Genomic DNA, 20,971 nt, shown 5'->3' with positions numbered 1-20,971 from the left:
ACCGGCTCGACTGCATCCTTCGCCAGGAGGACAGCAATCTCCGCCCAGAGAACAGGTGCATTGTCCAGGGACACACGAGTGTAATGGACACCCCTGAACACCGGGGGACGCCGGGCGAACTGAATCGCATAGCCGAGTCTGATGGTACAAATGAGTCAGCGGGACGGGCTGGAAAGCGCTAGCCAGGCTTCCAGACACTGAACCAGCGGGACCAAATGCACCACAGACGTACCGGGCGTGGGGCAGCGAGGTAGAGTGCTGGGACCCGACTCGGACGGCATAGCGGCCCGAAGTGTGGTCAGACTCTGCAAGGTGGCAGTGTGAATGGGAGACGGCACATGGGAGGCGGCCTCGACCAACACACTGGGACCTGCTGGCGAAGCGAGAGGGGGCTGAGAGTGGCGAGGTGGGGCCTCGCGCACTGCCAGCCGCGCCCTCTTGGGACCTGGAGGATTAGAAAACAGTTCTACTCCGTGGGCACCGCTGGTCTCCGGAGAGCCAGCGGCGGAACAAACCAAAATTCACCCGGCCCTCCTCCGGGGAGGGAGCGATGCGGGCATTGTCTCCCGAAGAACTGTTTACCTCAGCTCCAGGTCACCCGTTTCTCCAGGACCGCTTCTCCGAGTGGCTTGGCTGCGGGCTGAGCGGGCTGGATTTTAGGCCAGCTTGTGAGATGAGAGCATCGAGAAAGCGTACTTAGACGATGACACACCTCTGCAAGGCTAGCCAGGGGTGTTTCCGGACCACCATGGTGGACATTGTCTGGCCAGGGGCCTGCGCTATGACTTGCATCATGCGTAGCTCAACCCCGACTCAGAACTACCCATATGCAATGAGTGCTTTGGCCTTCCACAGACTTGCCGGGGGCCAAGACCCATGCAGGGCAGAGGTGGTGTGCCCGTAGCACTGCCACCCCACCACAGAGGGTAGTGAGAGAGAGAAAACTTTTAATGCAGATTATGACCCTTTTGGCGTTCCATATTTGGCACCAAAAAAGGCTTCCAAACTGCCAAGTTTTTCATGCACGTCCGGGCTAAGACAGGGGGCGGGGCAAGGTGAGTACGCGTCGCACCACGCCCCCAGGGGCCCGGGAAAGCATGATCGTTAACTCTGAATCTGATTCAGCATGAGCACATCACAACCGTGGGACGCTCAGCCTCATCTTCATGTCCAGAGCCCAACAACCCTCTCTCCAATGTAGCAGTCGACATCTGATTCTCTGCTGGAGCCCTGACTAAGATGCTAGGTCCCCCATGAGAAGGACCAGCAATCCACCCAGAAGCTACCAGCCATGTGGGAAAGTGAACGTGGTCGTCTAACTGAACGACACACGGCGCTGAGCGCCGACATGGCCATGTTTTTACCAAACATAAACCACCCACGAACACAGTCACAACATGTTTGCGATGCATTAGAGGAGTGGGGGGCCCACGGAGATTGGCTCGGCAGGTATTGCCCCACTGTGATCCTCTGGTCACCCTGGCTTATTCACCAAAAGTAGTACTTTTCTGATTCAGAAAGAGAAACTAGATCGGGGAATAGGTGAGGGGACTCCACCTCATTTGAGGCACTCGAGTCTCGACCACGTATCTAGAGCGCCGAACAACGCGCTGGGTTGCCATGGCAATGCGCGCTGTCAGCCGGCAGCTCGACGGCACACGGCGCGCTGAGCGCTCAAGCCCTTACGAGAAAGGCAAGACGAACAACGCGCCGACGTGGGCATGCTCTCTTTTTTGTTTTACAAGAGAATGTGAACCACCCACAAACACAGTCTCAGCACGCTAAGCAGACATGAGAAAAAGTGATTGTGGCCTTCAGTGAGGATAGGAAACGACCGCCTCCAGAAACGCACAGACAGAATAACGTCTTGAAAAAGACGCAGTGTCTGTCTGTGAAGCTCTTTTAGAAGCTCTTGTTCTTTGTGCCGAAGCACACAGGGAACAGCCGCAATGTGACTGCAGGTACACTTTTCACTCCCTGAGTCACACACACAGAGGAACCGGCCCAAATCGCAAACCAAACGGGGCAAATAATGCTGTGAAAACAGCAGTTGAGAGCTGTATAACAGCTCGAGAAGCTCACTCTGGGAAAGCTCGCGGCCTCGCTGTAAGGTGCCATAACGCCAGCACTGTAGAACAAAAGCTCTTCAAAGGCTTGCGAAGTCACTCTCAGACTAATAGCAGGAACACACAGGTTGGCTCCGAAGCGAAAGACAGAGTGCGATTGCATCTGCTCCCCTATTTATACCACCTGGCGGGGGCGGTGCGCATTATGCAAATATCGCACGCCAACTTCATTGGTGTCACGATCACCATCTGTTCCTGTCAGTTCCTGGACTCCATTTCCCATAATCCTCCCTTCCAATCACATGCACACTCCACACCAATCACCAATTGCCACACACACCTGCAGATCATTACCTGGACTATAAAGGACTTACACACACACACACCACCTCACCACGAAGTCTTGATTTGCCCCGGTGATCATTACTAAGCGTTTTCTTGTGGACTGTTTCCTGGTTTCCGTTGGACTGTTTATTCTTTGTGATTCTCTGCTGTCTGCCCTGAACCTTGCCTGTGTACTGGACTGTGTTTGTTTGCCGCCTGCCCTGATCTCTGCCTGTGACCCGATACTGTTTGTCTGCCGCCTGTCTCGACCATTGCCTGTCCTTGTTTATGTTCTTGCCTTTGCCCCGTCTACCTGTGTATATAATATTCTTAATAAAGCTGCAAATGGATCCCCACTCTGCAAACCCTTCGTTACAATTGGCCTGTTGTAGTTCACTCGAAGCTGATAGGCGATCTCTAGCGATATCCCAATTCGTCGGTCACTACTGACGTACGTCGAACGTGACCGACTGAAAGGGAACAGTATTTTGCAGTGTTTGTGAAAAAAAAAAAGGGTGAGATGTCTGAATCGCACCTTCATGAGACAGCCTTTCAGAATGTTAGCCATGAAACAAATCCTCACACAAATTTGCCCCGGGTATTGGTTTATATCAGTGGATCTGAAAGATGCCTACTTTCATATCCAGATAGTTACTTGACTGTAACCCTGTTCCCTGAAAAAGCAGAAAAAAGATGCTGCACCTCATTGCCGCACTGGGGGCGTGTATATACGTCTCTTCAGACAAAGTGATAACCTGAAGGCGCATCTGTTTCACATATATTTATAGCCTCTCATAAGTGCTCATTCCAATGACATCATTGTCAGAGGTTATTTCAGCCAAGGTCTTGGCGTGTTTGCCACATATGCTTCACAACCGACTGAACACAGAATGTTCTTGTTAGCGTATGATGCACAGCAAGTACAATCAAGTAACCTTAGACGTTTCTCACTTGCTGTTCAGAATCAGTTGTACTACTACTACCCAATTACAGTGAAGTTCATTATTTGTGTGATTATGCTTGCTTCCTCAGGTTTTATAAAGATGTTTTAGAAGAAGGTGAAAGGAAAAGGTCTGCTCTGCTCTTTCTGCAGAATTTGTGTGTTTGGGCATCAGAGTATGTTTCAGCTACTGGAGAGAATTACAGTGAACTGTTAACATCAGTGTGCAGCTACACAAATTTCCCCTGTGGAAAAAACTATGCTGACTATCACTCTGTTAATGCAAATCAGACAGATCAATCTGGTTTCCTGCTGGATTTGTACTCACATTTGAAGGACTATGTGACTCAAACAGGCAGGAGTGTCCATCTAGCATTACAGCCAATTTATCAGTCAGCTCCTGCAGTCTGGATCATAAATCTCTCCGAGAGAAAGAGCTCCATCCTCCTAGAAGTGCTGAAACTCCAAACAGAGAAGAAACCAGTAGAGCTGATAGACTGGACAGATGAGGAGTGTGAAGTGAGAGGATTCCTCCAGTGTTTACCCTACATCTCACAGCTGAGGTGAGAGTCTCAATGGAAAACACCTTCCTATGTTTGTTTTATTAAATTTAGTGCTCAAAATTAAATTATGTAATCAACTTAAATATTTGTTAACATAACAATCACATTAATACATGTATGTTAACCTGAACTTGAACTGACTCATGGGAACACTGGCTCCCTCCACTACCTTCATGAAGACGTGGGGAGACAGGGCCAGCCCGAAGGGGAGGACCTTGTACTGATATGCTCGACCCTCGAACGCAAAGCGCAGGAACGGCCTGTGTCGAGGTAGAATCGAGACATGAAAGTACGCGTCCTTCAGGTCGATCGTTGCAAACCAATCTTGGGGACGGATGCACTCGAAAATGTGTTTCTGCGTGAGCATTTTGAATGGTAGCTTGTGGAGGCTCCGATTCAAAACTCGCAGGTCCAAGATTGGTCGTAACCCACCGCTTTTCTTGGGTACAATGAAGTAGGGACTGTAGAACCCTGACCTCATATTGGCTGGATAAGCAAAATGACATGGCAAAACAGACAAACATTAAATTGATTATACTCAGAAGAAAGGAGGTGTTTGTAAAGTACAGTATATGAAGCTAACTGTTGTACTTATGTTCCAAATAATACAGCTCCTGATGGATCATTCTACGAGGCAACAAACCACAAATTTAAAATTAATTTAATTAACTCATTCAGTTGATGTTAATGTAAATCTTTGTCAAACAGATGGTTGCTCCACCATTATTGATTCATCACTATATACTTTGGCTGCATTTACACTGTCAACCAATTCCCCAGTTATCTAGAAATCTAAATATATTCATCTGTATCAGCTGTCAGTCTCAATGTGTGTAAGAAAACATTATGAACTCAGACACACAGAACCGATGATCACAAACATACGAGATTCAAAGATCTGAGTCAGTAAAATGATCCGAACTTCTCATCACAGGCGTGGCTTCTGATGTTACACTTGGATGTGGGCGGAGTTGGACGTCCTCCGCAGGCTGCACCGAGCCCTACTTTATGGCGTTCAGAATGGTTCAATAAAATAACTTTGCTATGCATGCACTCGTTTCAACGTCTTATTTTTTTTTTAATTTATTCTGCTATTTATTCCATTAAATTTAAGATTTAAATGCAGACGAGGCGTAGACGTGACGTCACGCGTTATTCATATGTAGCAGTGAAGTTATTTTTTTTTTTTTTCTCTAACACGTATTGCAACCATAGACTGTAAAAAAAAGATGGACGACGCGATAGCGCTTCCTTCCATTGTAATAAACTGAACGTAAAACGTATGACGATGGGCTCTGACATGTTACGCAAAAACGTCAGTTTGGAGCCTGGACTTCTGCCCAAACACCCAATCAACCACATCAACATCAACAGACGTCTGCATCATCAAATCGCCTATTTGTTTTATTATCCATTGTTTATTATATTTTTCTTTTCCTCCTTCCTTTTATTTCATTTGGTTTAAACGATGTAATTAAGCCATCTGGCAAAGAGGAATTTACATTTATTTGAATGTTTATTAATGTACATTATTTGTTTTCAAATAAATTACTAGTGATAACTACAATACATTGGGATAGGTCAAAATAACGTATCGTAATTGATGTATTTTAAATATATAAATTATACACAATTTAAAATTCTACCTGAAAAATAATATTCTGTTTCTAGAGCTATAATATTTTTGAAACAGCAAATTCAGTAGATAAACTCAATAATATGCAACAACTCAAAATGTCAGAAATGGTCCTGCCATTTTAAATCAAGTTGAACTAACGTTACAGGAGATCGAATGCTGTAGACAGTGCTCTATAATTAATTAGAGTAGGCTATTATTAGTTTTGTCCTGCTAATTATTTTATACCCATAAAAATAATTAGTAACTGCCAGATCACCTGCTTTTTCCGTCATGGCTAATGTTAGGCGTGTTATCTTAGCTAATGACAATTATTAATTAGCTTATAAAGCCCACATTTAACGTTACCGAAAAAAACCTCAGTGATCCATCAGATCCTGTAGGTCGGTTAGCCTACAGTTTACTGCTGAACAGCTCATTTTGTCAGTGTGAAATAACACAGAAATCGAAATAATAGTTAGTTAGTATATATCTTCAATCTCCCCTCGAAGCTTCGACAGTCCTCAGAGAAGCTGTCAATCACAACTGTCAATCATAACGACACACCCCGTTTCTATAGCATCAAATTGCCAGCTAAAATCGAACTTATCACAAAAATGAACAACTGAACATATATCAGTGTGATAACAACTACCTTAAATGACCAAAACCATCTTTCGGAATTTTTTTTTGGAAGTGTAATTTATTTTTTTATCTCCATACCATTCGTTTACATAGAGAGGGCGGGATTTATGACCTGTACTGCATCCAGCCACCAAGGGGCGATCAAAGAGCCCACAGCTTCACTTTTCTGGACGTATGAGGCACACCTGATTGCAACATGCTACTCAACACGGCTCAGTGCAGTATGTCAGTGACTGCACAATTAACTTTCCCTTCACTCATTCCTCTCAATAAACGTGACATCTGTGTTTGTCTTATAACATGACATCTGTGTCTGTGTTATATTTGTGTTTGTGAGTGTGTGTGTGTGTGTGTGTGTACAGGTTTATATTACATTGTGGGGACCAGCCATGGGAACAACTGTTCTCCCAAGGCTCTCAATGAGTCTTTAGTGTGGTTAATGAGCTTCTGTTAATCACAATAAATATAATTCTCTTTAAATTCATTTGGTATTCCCCTTGGTTGACCATTCAAATCCATGTACACACCTTTTCTGACATTGTTTTGGACACAAAATATCCATCATTTATCAAAAAAAAAAAAATCATCAAATTATCTGTCAGTGACTTTGATTTTCAATTCCCCCCTTGCGCAATGGTTAAAAACCATGCACATCTAAGAGTTGCTGGTGTAATCGTGTCCTCTTATATCTCATTTGTCCATCAGTCTAAAGTTGAGTCGTTTTAGAATATGCCTCCTAATTGACTCATCAGTATTTCTTTAATTTTATTTGCAATTAACCATCCTAAATACCAAGGTGCAAATACCACCAATTCTAAATTAGTAACAAAATTCTAATGACATGAACTTCTGAACATAGGCCATGTGGCATTCCCCATTTGACAGTGTCTAAATGTTTCCAATAATACAGCTGAATAATATTAGTTGCCATGTAGTTGTGTTAAACACCACAGTCATAAACCCCAAATGTTCCAATTATCTAATAAATCAAATCATCCCCTATGTCTTGGACATATCACAGTGTGAAAGAACTAATTTCAATTTCTCAAAGCTAATTTGTCATTCATCTTTTAATTTATTCTTTTGTCATAAGCCTTTTTTCCTGTTCCTGCTGGTCTTTGAATTGACTTTATATCTCACCAGACTGATGTCTGTTGAAAGAAAGCAGATAGAGAGCGTTAGCGTAACAGAATACAGAGAACTGCTATTGGACCAGTGAATAATCAAAATACAATTAATAAAGTGAAATTAAGTATTTCATATGACTGACTCAATCCGGCCAGCACTAAAATTATAATTTGAAGTTTTAGATAAAGCAGATACTATGAAGCACAAGTTTTCCCAAAACACTGAATTTTGCATCATTACTCCAGTCTTCAGTGTCACATGATCCTTCAGAATTCATTCTAATATGCTGATTTGCTGCTCAAGAATCATTTGTTATTATTATCAATGTTGAAAACAGTTTTTCTGTACTTTTTTTTTTTTTTTTTTTTTTTTTTTCAGGATTCCTTGATGAATAGAAAGTTCAAAAGAACAGCATTTATCTGAAATACAAAGCTTTTGTAACATTATATACTACCAGTAAAAAGTTTGGGGTCAGTAAGATTTTTTATTTATTTATTTATTTTTAAAGAAATTAATACTTTTATTCAACAAGGATGCATTAAACCGATCAAAAGTGACTGTAAAGACATTTATAATGTTACAAAAGATTATATTTCAAATAAACGCTGTTCTTTTGAACTTTCTACTCATCAAAGAATCCTGAAAAAAAAATATTATACACAAATATTTTGTACAATTTTACACAAATGTTTCTTGAGCAGCAAATCATCATATTAGAATGATTTCTGAAGGATCATTTGACACTGAAGACTGGAGTAATGATGCTGAAAATTCAGCTTTGACAATACAAGAATGGTCTTGGCTGATCTGCTCTCTCTTTCTTGTCACGTCATTGTTCACTGCTGGGCAGGTTACCAAAATTATATGGTAAAGCAGGTGTTGATGTGTTGTTGGAGAGGTGGTCAGATGAAAATATCTACCACTGTCTAATGTCTTAATGTCGAGGAAGTAGAGAACAAGTCAATTGGCAGCTTGATTTCAACTTATGCCAATTTTTGGGATACAATACTGTGGCTGATTCACCAGAGAAAAGGGAAGAATTTGTCCCTGCTAATATCGACCTTGGTAACTAAGGATATATGATTTAGACCAAGAAGTCTCAGCTGGGCAATACCACTTCTGAAACGTGTTGGTCTTGCGTTGTGGTGTCTAGCAGCAGGAGCTGGCGAGTGCACCTCTTCACATTTGTTTGGGATCAGCGGTTCTGTGTGCCTGAGTTCATAATGTTTTCTTCCACACAGCGAGACTGACAGTTGATACGTGAATGTATTAGGTTTCTAGATATCTGGGGAATTGGTTGACAGTGTAAATGCAGCCAAAGTGTTTAGTGATGAATCAATAATGATGGAGCAACCATCTGTCTGACAAAGATGTACTTTAACATCAACTGAATCTGTTAATTAAAAATTTGTGGTTTCAGGAAATTATTTAAATTACTATATTTGTTTCATTATGTTTCACAGTTTATTTGCAGTTATGCCCTCTTTTTTTTTTTTTTTTTTTTTTTTTTTTTTTTTTTTTTTGTTGTTGTTGTTGTTGTTGTTGTTGTTTGAAAAATGTAATTGATTTTAATCAGTGTGGTTCCACTTGCCCATATCATTTTTATATTTTGCCAGAAAAAAAATAAATTCCACCTCAGAGCAAAACTGACAACTGGGATAATTACAAAAACATCTGTTAAATTACTTTTCACTGTTCAGTTACACTGACCTACAGTATTATCTGACAAACTGTTTTGATTAATTTTAAGAATCTTTATTTGTCTCCTTTGTCATCTCTAACTGAATCTTGTTCACTCTTTCTTTAGATTTCTTGAACCACAAAATAAAACAGCTGAATCATGGGAGAAAAGAAAGAGATTATTTATACTGGATTTGTGTCTGCAAGCTGCTCTCCACCAGAAAGAGACAATAGAAGAAACTGTGAAGAAACTGCTGTTTTCTGTGAATTATGAGAGATGTGATTTCCTGCTGGATCTGTGTTCACATGTGAAGGACTATGAGACTCAAACAGGCAGGAGTGTCCTTCCAGCATTACAGACAATTTATCAGTCAGATCCTGCAGTCTGGATCATAAAGCTCTCAGAGAGAAAGAGCTCCATCCTCCTAGAAGTGTTGAAACTCCAAACAGAGAAGAAACCAGTAGAGCTGAGAGACTGGACAGATGAAGAGAGTGAATTGATAGGATTCCTCCAGTGTCTGCCCTACATCTCACAGCTCAGGTGAGACCCTGGTGGGAAAAAGACCACTGTTTGTTTTACTGTACTCAGTGCTCATAATAGAATTAATGTAATGTAATTAACTTAAATGTAATTAACTTATGTATGTGAACATGAATCAGGAATTGAATTGCATATCATCACAAAAAGAAACTATATTGACATGTGGTTTTGTCAATATCAGTATAGTGTTGTATGTTGTAAGTAGATCTGTTGTTGAAATCCTGCTCTCACCCTCATTGTCAGTTTGTTTTTACAGTGTAGAGATTGATTGTGTTCATATTTCTATTGTAGCAGCTTCATTCAGCTCACAGTATGTTTACATGTTCAGTTATTATTGAGCTACAGTGGGTTTTTGCTTAGTCGAGCTACAATCTCTGTCCCAGACTCCCAGTATATACAGTGAAGAAAAACTACTGTCAAATTATCTAGGTTTGTTAGTTTGTCTTTAGAAAAACCACACTTGTGCAATTTTATTCAGACTAAGGCATTTACGTGACATTTGAAAAGATGAATAATAGTTTTAGTCCGACTGAAATCAAACATGTAAGGTGCATGTAAATGTGATTACTCATGTGATCATATACAGGAAACAACTGCACTTGACTTTAATGGAGCTCTAGATTAAGTGCTTACTGTCCAATCAGAAAACAAACACAGTGTAGAAACTGTCTGTCTGACACAGGTTTACCTTCATATCAACTGATTCAATGGCTTAAATCATTTTGAAAGAATGTCTCAAAGAAATTAATTACATTATTTGATTATTTTTCACATTTTATTAAATGTCAGTTTAATTTTCAGAGACACACACAAAAATCCCAGAAAAGCCTAATTCTTAAAATACATATTTTATAATTGTATTTGAAAAACAGATAAACATTTGTTTCAGCCATAAGAAACAGTAGATGGAAAAAAAACTCTGCTCATTTACTGTAGTATTTCATTTTATCCAGCTCTGGACATTAACTTTCTCATTTTGTCTCTCCACAGAATTCATAAACATAATTTGGAGATGGAGAAATCTGTCCAGTTTCTGCTGAATCTGACTGTTGCAGCTTCAAAGTGTGTTACAACTACAGGAGAGAATTTCATTGAGCTGTTAGCATCTGTGTGCAGCTACAGATCATTTGTCTGTTATGACGATGATTGGCTTTATAATGATCTTCAAGATGAACACTGTGATTTCCTGCTGGATCTGTGTTCACGGGTGAAGGACTATGAGACTCAAACAGGCAGGAGTGTCCTTCCAGCATTACAGCCAATTTATCAGTCAGCTCCTGCAGTCTGGATCATAGATCTCTCAGAGAGAAAGAGCTCCATCCTCCTAGAAGTGCTGAAACTCCAAACAGAGAAGAAACCAGTAGAGCTGAGAGACTGGACAGATGAAGAGAGTGAAGTGAGGGGATTCCTCCAGTGTCTGCCCTACATCTCACAGCTCAGGTGAGACCCTGGTGGGAAAAAGACCGCTGTTTGTTTTATTGTACTCAGTGCTCATAATAGAATTAATGCAATGTAATTAACTTAAATGTAATTAACTTATGTATGTGAACATGAATCAGAATTGAATTGCATATCATCACAAAAAGAAACTATATTGACAGTGACACTGCGGTGGTGAAGTTGCCACCGCGGTCCTGGAGTGTCATATATACGTAGTGTGACGTGTATATATATACGGGGATGGGCAGTATTTATGATACACGTATTTCAAATACGTATTTCAAATACAAAATAGTATTTTGTAATTTGTATTTGATAGGGCATGAAAATGGCTTTGTATTTTGTATCAAAATACTTTAGTGTTTTGTATTTTTGTATTTTTAAAATACTGTAAAATGCATTGTAAGAAGTCTACATGATGACATCATAAAATTGTAGCCTCTGATTGGTGCCTACTCAATAGTTTGCAGAGACTTGTAGAGATCAGAACAGAAAATTGATCCATATGGAAGAAGGTGGTCAAGAAACGTGCAGGCTGCCAGCTTTCCATCAATTTTTTTGCATAAATTGCTATAATTTTTAACAGTTCATGTTAAGATTTGGTGTTCGTTTTGGTAGCCTAGGCTAAATAGTTTACCAATTTACATAATGTTCTTGAAAAATATTATACTGAGCAGCAGCCCCCCATATATTTGATTAACAGTCAAATGATTGATTAATTAGTTAGAAACTAGTTGCTATAAATATAGGTGCCATCAGTTGTCTTCTTATGAATGACTTATTTGTCATTAAGTCAGTGTTGCAGATGCAAAGTAGGCCCTTCGTTACCAAACACCAAGTAACTAAATTAGGATACAATTATGAGTCATTTGCAAACATTATACTGTTGGTTACTTTAAAACTAACTTTCATCTGGGAGATGTTGTGGCAAAAAAACAACACTGACTCTACTGCATAAGAGATAAACACATCCAATTGTCTTTAAAGGTTTTATTTCTTGCAAGAAAGGTCAAACAGTCGACAAGCTCACAAGTAGCTGCAGAGTGTAAGACAAAGATTATAGTGTTCCCTGTGGCTTTTATACCCTCTAATCTTCAAGGTTGAAACCTTATTCTCTCCCATATTAGGCACATAACCAGGAAAAATGCTGCCACCTGTCATGTGACAATCACAGTTCTCTTACTCTGCAACTTACACATGCAGTTTTCCCACAAACATGGTCTTTCACTCTGGCCTGGCTCTGAGCCAAAAATAAAAGCCCAAAAGTAACTGTTCTACGTAACTAAAAGCCCTTCAAACATACACAATTGGAAAAGAAGATGCCTTCACATTAGCATCAGCACTTCTAAGGAAGAAAATTCAGCAGCATGCGGTACAGGCAGGTTTTGAGGAGACATGCAATCATCAGCATATGAGGATAATTACAATCAATTTTTAACATTTTTGCCACTAGAGATCGCTCATTCAAAACAAATGTGTAGCTTGATGACACCTTGATTTCACGGAATCATTGGAGGTGTTGTCCTCACGTCTACAGCCGGTGGAAAAGAATCGGGATGGGACTCGGGCAGAAATCATGTTCATGGATGAGAGTATTAACGTTACTGTAAGCAGAGCATGGCCGAGTGCTGTGGGAGCAGTAACGAGGCCGCTGGAGCGATTGCTAATGAGAGGCGAGCGCGACACACGTCTCCACAGCAGCGGATCTTTAATTATGCCACAGTCGCTGTTTCCGCTTCTTCTGGTCATGTGCACGTAGGGTAAAGCAGTGCTGTTTATCATATTAGATACATTTGTATGTTGAAAGTTGTTATAGTGCTACACTGTGCTTTTGCTCGGCGACTGCTATGAGACATGTTGCACACTGCAGTAAGCTAGATCGATATTAGTCATGGTAAAACATGGTATTCGCGGTAAATCAAGAAAACAAGATTCAAACAAAAAGACTTAGGGCCAGATTTACTAACAGCTTGTGCCAGTGCAAACCCTCTTTTGGCATTAAAAAACTACTGTCAGGATTTACTAAAAACACGCAGTGTAAAATTAGCACTGAAAAGGTGTGGACTATGTCTTAACCCATTTTGTGACATGGCTGCAATTGCTGCTGTTCGGAGGAGACACCACAGAGAACAGAGAGTGCGTGGTAGAAGGAAGATTATTAATTTCTTTGAAATGCCAGAGTAAGATGTTATCCAAACTATATAGGCCAACATGGCTTGGCAAACAATATTATATATGTGTACGTGTTTGTCAGATTACATATTAAGTTGTGCCTGTGTCGACCTGCACCTGATGAGAGCATCAGCATCAGACATCAGCTCTGTTTATTTGTGACCCAACTCTAATTTGCACTGCTCTTGGTAGATTGCGTTAGTCATTATGTAAATGATTTGACTGTGTCTGTGTTCTTTAATTTGCGTGTCAGCAGTAGATCACACGCAAAACTTGCCACTCCCATCGACGCATTTGTGGAATTGCGCTCTCATGCTGATTTGCCCCATTTAGTAAATCTGGCCCTTAATGTGTTAAGCTATATAATATGAGTTTTCTGTCGATGAATGTAACCAAACAGTTGCTCCCCTGTCTAATAAAACACATAATATACAGTACTAAAGTGTCTTTGATGTTTCCATGGTTTCGACCAAATAAAACCGGAAATCGAGGGTAATGATGTCATTGATAGGTGACGCACGGACACGGTCTGTGTCCTGGTTAAAATTGCTTATTTCTCTGGATTTAAACATTCTTGGAAACATCTGGGATAATGTAAGTACACAAGTCAACAAAATATATAACATTGTTCTAGTGGTTTTTGGATATTTTAATCTAAAAATCCTACATATTTGTGCCTTTAACTGGTTGCATATGTCAGATTTATTGCATGACTCGGTCAGAGAAAAGCTGGTGCTATCAAACATTGTTTAGTTAATCAGCTGAGTCAGTGTAATGGTGAAGGGATAGATCACATAGGCCAATTGATGGAAGGTTTGCAAAGAAATTTAATGCTCCCTTGTAAAAGTATTTTTTAGTATTTTTAAAATAAAAAAATACAGTAGTTTATTTTGATACATGGTTTGGCTACTGTATTTTGTAGTTTATTTTGATACATTTAAAATTAAGGTATTTAGTATTTTATTTTAAAATACATTTTGATGTATTTTTGCCCAACCCTGGTAACACATAGGAGGACACAACAGCACTTGACTTTAATGGAGCTGTAGATTAAGTGTTTACAAACATAGTGTAGAAACTGACAGAGCTTTACCTTCATATCAGTTGAATCTGCAACAGTCATATTGATTTTTGAATGGTTAAAAGAAATTAATGAAATTATTCAAGCTTTGTTTCAGAATCAGTTTAAATCTCAAAAAGTATTAAAAATACTTATATATTCAATAGATTTTTTAACCCTGTAATGTGTTATGTTCTAATGGTGGAATATGCTCCAATTTGTTTGTGTGTGTGTGTGTGTGTGTGTGTGTGTGTGTGTTTTCTTTTTAAACATAAAATAGATCTAATAACAAAGGAATATCTGAAAAAATAATATGCTACTCTGTACCACAGTGGAAAATGGTCTTTTTTTTCTATAAAAATATATATTCATCCATTCATTTATTTTAATATTTCTTAAATTAATTAGAGAAGAAACGAATATTTTGAGAATTAGAAGAAACACTGTATATATGTTTTTAAAGAAACATTGTATATTTTCATTATTGTTCCTAAAATCATTTAAAATGACTCTGAACTTTCTTACTGTTGTCATTTGAAACAACTTCCTTTGCTTATCTTTGACTGAAAAGAAGAACTGCAAATCATGTGAAAATGAAAATGGTGTTTTATGCATGAATGCAATTATATTATGCTAAACACTTCCAAAAATTAATAAAATGTAATATATCTGATGGCACTATCTGCAAAAATTCCCTTTGAGAAAATACATTAATGCAGTTTCATTGTAGTACAGAGTTGCCGTATATCAACACAGCTATAATGTTTTCCATTATGGTGCAGTATTATCACATTGCAGTGTTAATTTCTACATTTTCTTTAAAATTATGTTAAATAAACTTTAACAAAGTTAAATTAATTTAACAAAGGCATCTTGAAGGGAAAATCAAAGATCATGTGGCCTGAAAACAGCATATTATTGGACGGCCTTTTTATTTCTAACATTTGTTGTTGTTGTTGTTGTTGTTGTTGTTTTTGAAGAGTGAGAAAGTGGAAAAAAAGTAATATGTTGCCATTTGGCTATGGCCAGTGTCCGTACGGTCATAAAAAAAAAAAAACCTGTAAAAAGCATGGAAATAGCTATTTCCAGGCCTGGAAAGGTTTTTGAAAAATAAAAAAAATCCAGAAAATGTCATGGAAATTTGTTTCAGAAAATCTGTATAATAAAATATATGTTTAATTGATAATATTGGTTAAAGGGGTCCTATTATGCCCTTTTCTTGATTTTGTTTTTGGGATGTACTAGAATATGCTATCAATATCAATTTCAAACCAGTTCAAACCTGATTCAGACCAAAAATGAAAATTCTGTCATCATTTACTCACCAACTGTATGAATTTCTTTTATCTGCTGAACACACAAAAAAAGAGCGATTGAACGTATTTGCTAGCATCTGTGCTAGGGTATTTGCATAGGCGATCTGATTGGCGGACGCCTGCGTTGATGCTTGAAAAGCTGAAAGGTGTGTTTGGCTGCGGCTGGATTTGACCGATAGGTGAGAGTTGCCGCTTGCAGTTGTGGAGGAGCTGAAAATGGAGAAGTGAAGTCGGACAATTTCTGCTTCTCGTAGTGACACTTGTGTAGTGTTTGCATACTTTATCACAGCTGAAGTGAAATAAATGCTATATTTGAGAAATACACAGATGTTTCAGAGACATTTTCATTCAATATTTTATGTACTGCTTACTACAGCATCTGTACAAGAATAAAGTCCAACATACTGTAAAAAATAAGTACAATTTTAACTGTAAAATATTGTAAAAATGATACGGAAAAACACTGTTAATAGGTTATCAATAAGTTCCCGTACTATATACAGGGAAAAACTGTAAAAGCTCTAACCAGACATTTTTTATGTAATTTTACAGTAAAAATTTTGTCTTTATCTGTCTGACGTGCATGACTCACGGCAAGATGGCGGCGGCAGCCAGAAGACATTGAGTATACCTCGCGGAGCTCCTCTTGAAGACTCCTGCGGCAATTTATTGTTTTATCCACGCCAAAAGTGTGTTTATTGTCAGCGTTCTACTGTGATCGCTCCTCCAGGATGACGCAAAGGAAAGTATCCTCGACATTATGTGACTAGCAGACGGTCATTTAGACGCTGCAGTGAAAGCAATGCAAGCGTATACAGGTGCATCTCAATAAATTAGAATGTCGTGGAAAAGTTAATTTATTTCAGTAATTCAACTCAAATTGTGGAACTCGTGTATTAAATAAATTCAATGCACACAGACTGAAGAACTTTAAGTCATTGGTTCTTTTAATTGTGATGGTTTTGGCTCACATTTAACAAAAACCCACCAATTCACTATCTCAAAAAATTAGAATACTTCATAAGATCAATAAAAGGATATTTTAAACAGAAATGTCAGGCTTCTGAAAAGTATGTTCATTTCTATGCATTCAATACTTGGTTGGGCCTCTTTTGAATTAATTACTGCATCAATGCGGCGTGGCATGGAGGCAATCAGCATGTGGCACTGCTCAGGTGTAATGGAAACCCAGGTTGCTTCATGTCATCTGCATTGTCGGGTCTGATGTCTCTCATCTTCCTCTTGGCAATACCCCATAGATTCTCTGTGGGGTTCAGGTCAGGCGAGTTTGCTGGCCTATCAAGCACAGTAACACCATAGTCATTGAACCAGCTTTTGGTATCTTTGGCAGTGTGGGCAGGTGCCAAATCCTGCTGGAAAATGAAATCAGCATCTCCATAAAGCTTGTCAGCAGAAGGAAGCATTAAGTGCTCTAAAATTTCCTGGTAAATGGCTGTGTTGACTGTGGACTTCAGAAAACACAGTGGACTAACACCAGCAGATGACATGGCAGGCCAACTTACTTTCATCTGAAAAGAGGACTTTGGACCACTGAGCAACAGTCCAGTTCTTTTTCTCCTTAGCCTTGTCTTTGGTTCAGAAGTGGCTTGGTATGTGGAATGTGACAGTTGTAGCCCATTTCCTGAAGACGTCTGTGTGCGGTGGCTCTTGATGCACTGACTCCAGCTTCAGTCCACTCCTTTTGAAGCTCTTCTAAGTTCTTAAATCGGCTTTGCCTGACAATCTTCTCAAGCCTGCGGTCATTCCTTTCACTTGTACACCTTTTCCTACCACACTTTTTTCCTTCCAGTCAACTTTCCATGAATATGCTTTGGCGCAGCACTCTGCAAACAGCCAGCTCTTTCAGCAATGACCCTCTGTGGCTTACCCTCATTGTAGAGGGTCTTGATGATCGTCTTCTGGACAACTGTCAAGTCAGCAGACTTCCCCATGACTGCTGTTGGGATTACTGACCTAAACCCATTATTTATACCCTGAGAATGGTAATTTAATAGAACTTGAAATTAAATATTCTAATAATTTGAGATTCTGATTTTTTGATTTTGATGAGCAGCAAGCTATAATCATCAAAATGAAAACAAAAAAGTCTGGAAATATTTTATTTTATGTCTAATAAATCTAGAATATATTTAAGTTTTACTTTTTGAATTAAATTACAGAAAGAAAAAAAAAAACTTTTTCATGATATTCAAAGTTATTAAGATGCACCTGTAGTTCCAAAATCTGAATTGGATTAATGGAGTGGGAGCCTCCAGCCTTGAAAATACCAGCGCCTGAAAAGTCCCGGAAAATGTGTACCAGACTATTAAAAAGGAGTCGTGAGTACAATTAAGCCTGCTGTGGTTTTTTGTTTGATGGGGGATATATTTTTTTATTTTTCTCTCCTAATATTTTAATTACTTGAACTATTTCTGCTGTGGGTTGTTTACTGATTGCCTTGTGAACTGGACTATTTTTTGTTTTTTCTCTTTTTGTAGCCTATTTTGTGGCAGGACAATATTGAACTGATTTTTCTTTTTCTCTCGAACCGAACACTTGAATTTGCTCATTTTTGAATATACATATTTGAATGAAATTCTATGTGTCCTGTTGTGTTGAATGGGTTGCGTTTCCTATTTAAGAGTGATTATTATTGGTATTATTGCATTGATTGCTGGTGTATAAATCCTTATCTCATTAAGTTATGGGTTCTGTGCAAGACAAATCAGACTACGCGAGACCTTTGTACGTTTTCTTTACTTGAAACTTAAACTACTGACAGAAATCCTGTCTGGCACCCCAGCATATAAAAAAACCCAAACAAAGAGTGTGGGGAAAATGTTACATAAACGTGGCACCCCAGACGGGACACAATTCTTAAACTTGTGAGGAGGAAAATGCACTCAAACAAAACAACACTTCTTCATTCAAAAAGACTGAAACGCAACAACCAATTCTAAAAACAAAATGGCTGCATCTCCAAGTAAGTCTTGTCATGAAATGGAGGGAGATCAAACCCAAACCCCAACAGAGGCCTTTAAAGAGGACCTTATGGATGTAATGTCTTTGGATCAGGATGGAACTCAGTCCCTTCTTTCTAGTTCATTGGAAGGATTTCAGCCTCGTTCATCTCATTATACTTTGCTTGATATGGACTTAACAGAAAGTTTTAATCTCAGACCCCCAATATCAGCTTTATCTCAGCCCTCATTGGGAGTAACTGGATTCACGGACACTCTGACACTTCAGCAATTGAGTGAAATGACCAGAAAACAATACCAGAGTCTGAAAGACACCTTTTCCACTGAAAATGGTCAGTTGAAACATGCCGTAGATACTTTCACTTTAAATGTGGATACTGCATCTGCGAAAAAAACAACAGAAATAAAACAGCTTATGAGTATTCAGTTTGAACATTTCAGAAAGGAGTTTAATAACATGCTGAATTGGCGACTAAAGAATCATCATACAGAGGTACTGAAGGATTTCAATGGTGTCATGGAACCAATGGCTAACACTCTGGATCTCATTCAAAAGGGCACTGATCAATGTACTCAACAAATAAACACTTTTATTGCCCAGACAAGTTCAAATAACAATTTACAGGATGATGAACACCAGTGCACGCAACATTTTCATAAATTAGCTCTGGATTTGGAAGCTCTCAAGTCATCACAGCTGAGTTCAGTGAAAGCAAGTGCTTCTGTGCAAACAATTACGTCTCCATCCCCTTCTACTGTGGTGGAAACTGCAGTGGTGAATACCAGATTACAGCGTCTGCATTCAACATTTCAATATGGACTGGGTGATTCTGATCTTAATCCCACAAATGAATCTGTTACCGTTGAAGTTAGAGGATGTTTAATGGGAAAACAACCCATTAAAATCCAGTTTTCTTGCTTTGGTCGACTAGAAGACTGTGATGATCCTTTGATCTTCCTGGAGAAATGTTATGATTTTATGGCTCTCCACCCCTTTCAGATGAAGAATTAATAGCAACCCTCAGAAATGTGCTCCATGGAACAGCTAGAGACTGGTGGGATGTTGCTCGACTTGAAACAAACACTTGGCAAGGAGTTTGAATCCAAGTTTCTTGTCAGAAGACTATGAGGATGAGTTAGTGGAGAGTGTAAGAACATGTGTACAGCAGGATGGTGAGAGCATTGGAGATTTTGCTTACATGTATCAAGCTCTGTGTAAATGCTGGAAGACACAAATTGCAGAGGATGAAGTCATTAAGCTGATCTTGAAGAACATCAATCCTCAGATGGCAAGTCAACTTCACAGTAAAGGAGTTACTTCTGTGGACAGTTTAGTCCATCTTGGGCAACAACTGGAAAGAGACAATGATAACCAGCTACAATATGAACACCGGAAAAAACCTTAGAAACCCAGAGTGACTAGTCCTGCTTCTGTTCATTTCAATAATCCAGTAACAGCTCCAGTACCACAGAACTCTAAAACTCCCTTCTGTTAGCGGTGTAAGGGCCGTCACTCTCCGGCTTCTTGTCCTCAGAGTGGTTCTGGTAAGAACAAAAACTATAAAGGTCAGCAAAGTCCAAATCCTGTTAAAGGTAACCAGGGTAACCATCCTACTGTTAGACTCCATATGAGTGACTGTGCTATGTACTCACCTACTCATCCATTCTCTTCATCTCTACCACAGCACTTGATTGTTCCTGTAAACATTGATTCTTGGCAAGGCCAGGCTTTGGTTGACACAGGATCTTCATATACACTGTTAAATGAGAAATTGTGGTCAACTATGGGTTATCACACTCAACAGCTCAGACCCTGGACTGAGGGTCCCACTTATCTGTCTGATAGAGGAGCCTGTCAACCATTAGGGTGGGGTGAAGTACAACTTGCAGTGCAAACATTCACTGTCACCTTACCTGTAGTTGCCCTTGCCCCACAGATGCTTGCCTTTCCTGTTGTGTTGGGTTTAGACTATCTTTTCTTCAGTGGGCTGCAAATGGACATCCGGAACAATGTCCACTGGTTTCAGCCTGATCAAAAATATTCTTTTCTGAAAAATGATGCTCTCTTCCATGATTAGCACAATTCTTCACCTCTTGCTCTCTTTTCTGCTCTCCCCCAAATGAAGAACCAAACCATCTGCTTGAAGCATGCCAAAACACCTGCCTGGAAGAAAGGGGAAAAGAACGTTTTCTAACACAACTCAAACAGAACTCTGATGTCTGCACAGATGTTTTGGGCAAAACAAGTGTTTTGACTCACCGAATTTGTTACCCAAGATGTTCCTATAAAACAAAAGCCTTATTCTTGAGTCCTTGAGTGGTGCTGTTGTTTTTTCCACCCTTGACCTGAACAGTGGATATTGGCAGGTTCAAATGGAAGAGAGAGTCTTGATAAAACTGCTTTCATTGGGCTATTCCAATTTAAGGTTATGGCTTTTGGTCTCAAAAACGCACCAACGACCTTCCAGCGGTTGATGGAGAGAGTCCTGGGAGAGCTACA

At 39.5% G+C, this 20,971-nt stretch overlaps 1 protein-coding gene across 6 annotated transcripts in view; it reads left to right on the top strand.

Moving 5' to 3' along the window:
- Positions 1–20,971, top strand: part of LOC127496077 (uncharacterized) — a 485,656-nt gene that overhangs the window by 392,441 nt on the left and 72,244 nt on the right. For 3 of the 6 annotated variants that reach the window (XM_051863678.1, XM_051863677.1, XM_051863676.1), the window contains 3 exons: positions 3,423–3,893; positions 9,089–9,502; positions 10,493–10,942. In XM_051863678.1, coding sequence (XP_051719638.1) covers positions 3,423–3,893; positions 9,089–9,502; positions 10,493–10,942 — 1,335 coding nt within the window. The remainder of the gene's footprint in view (positions 1–3,422; positions 3,894–9,088; positions 9,503–10,492; positions 10,943–20,971) is intronic. The other 3 variants (XM_051863679.1, XM_051863681.1, XM_051863680.1) reach the window with 2 other exon arrangements.

This window comes from Ctenopharyngodon idella, chromosome 15 (genome assembly GCF_019924925.1).
Source record: "Ctenopharyngodon idella isolate HZGC_01 chromosome 15, HZGC01, whole genome shotgun sequence".
Taxonomy (NCBI): Eukaryota; Metazoa; Chordata; class Actinopteri; order Cypriniformes; family Xenocyprididae; genus Ctenopharyngodon; species Ctenopharyngodon idella.
This window is presented reverse-complemented; position numbering and strand designations above follow the sequence as displayed.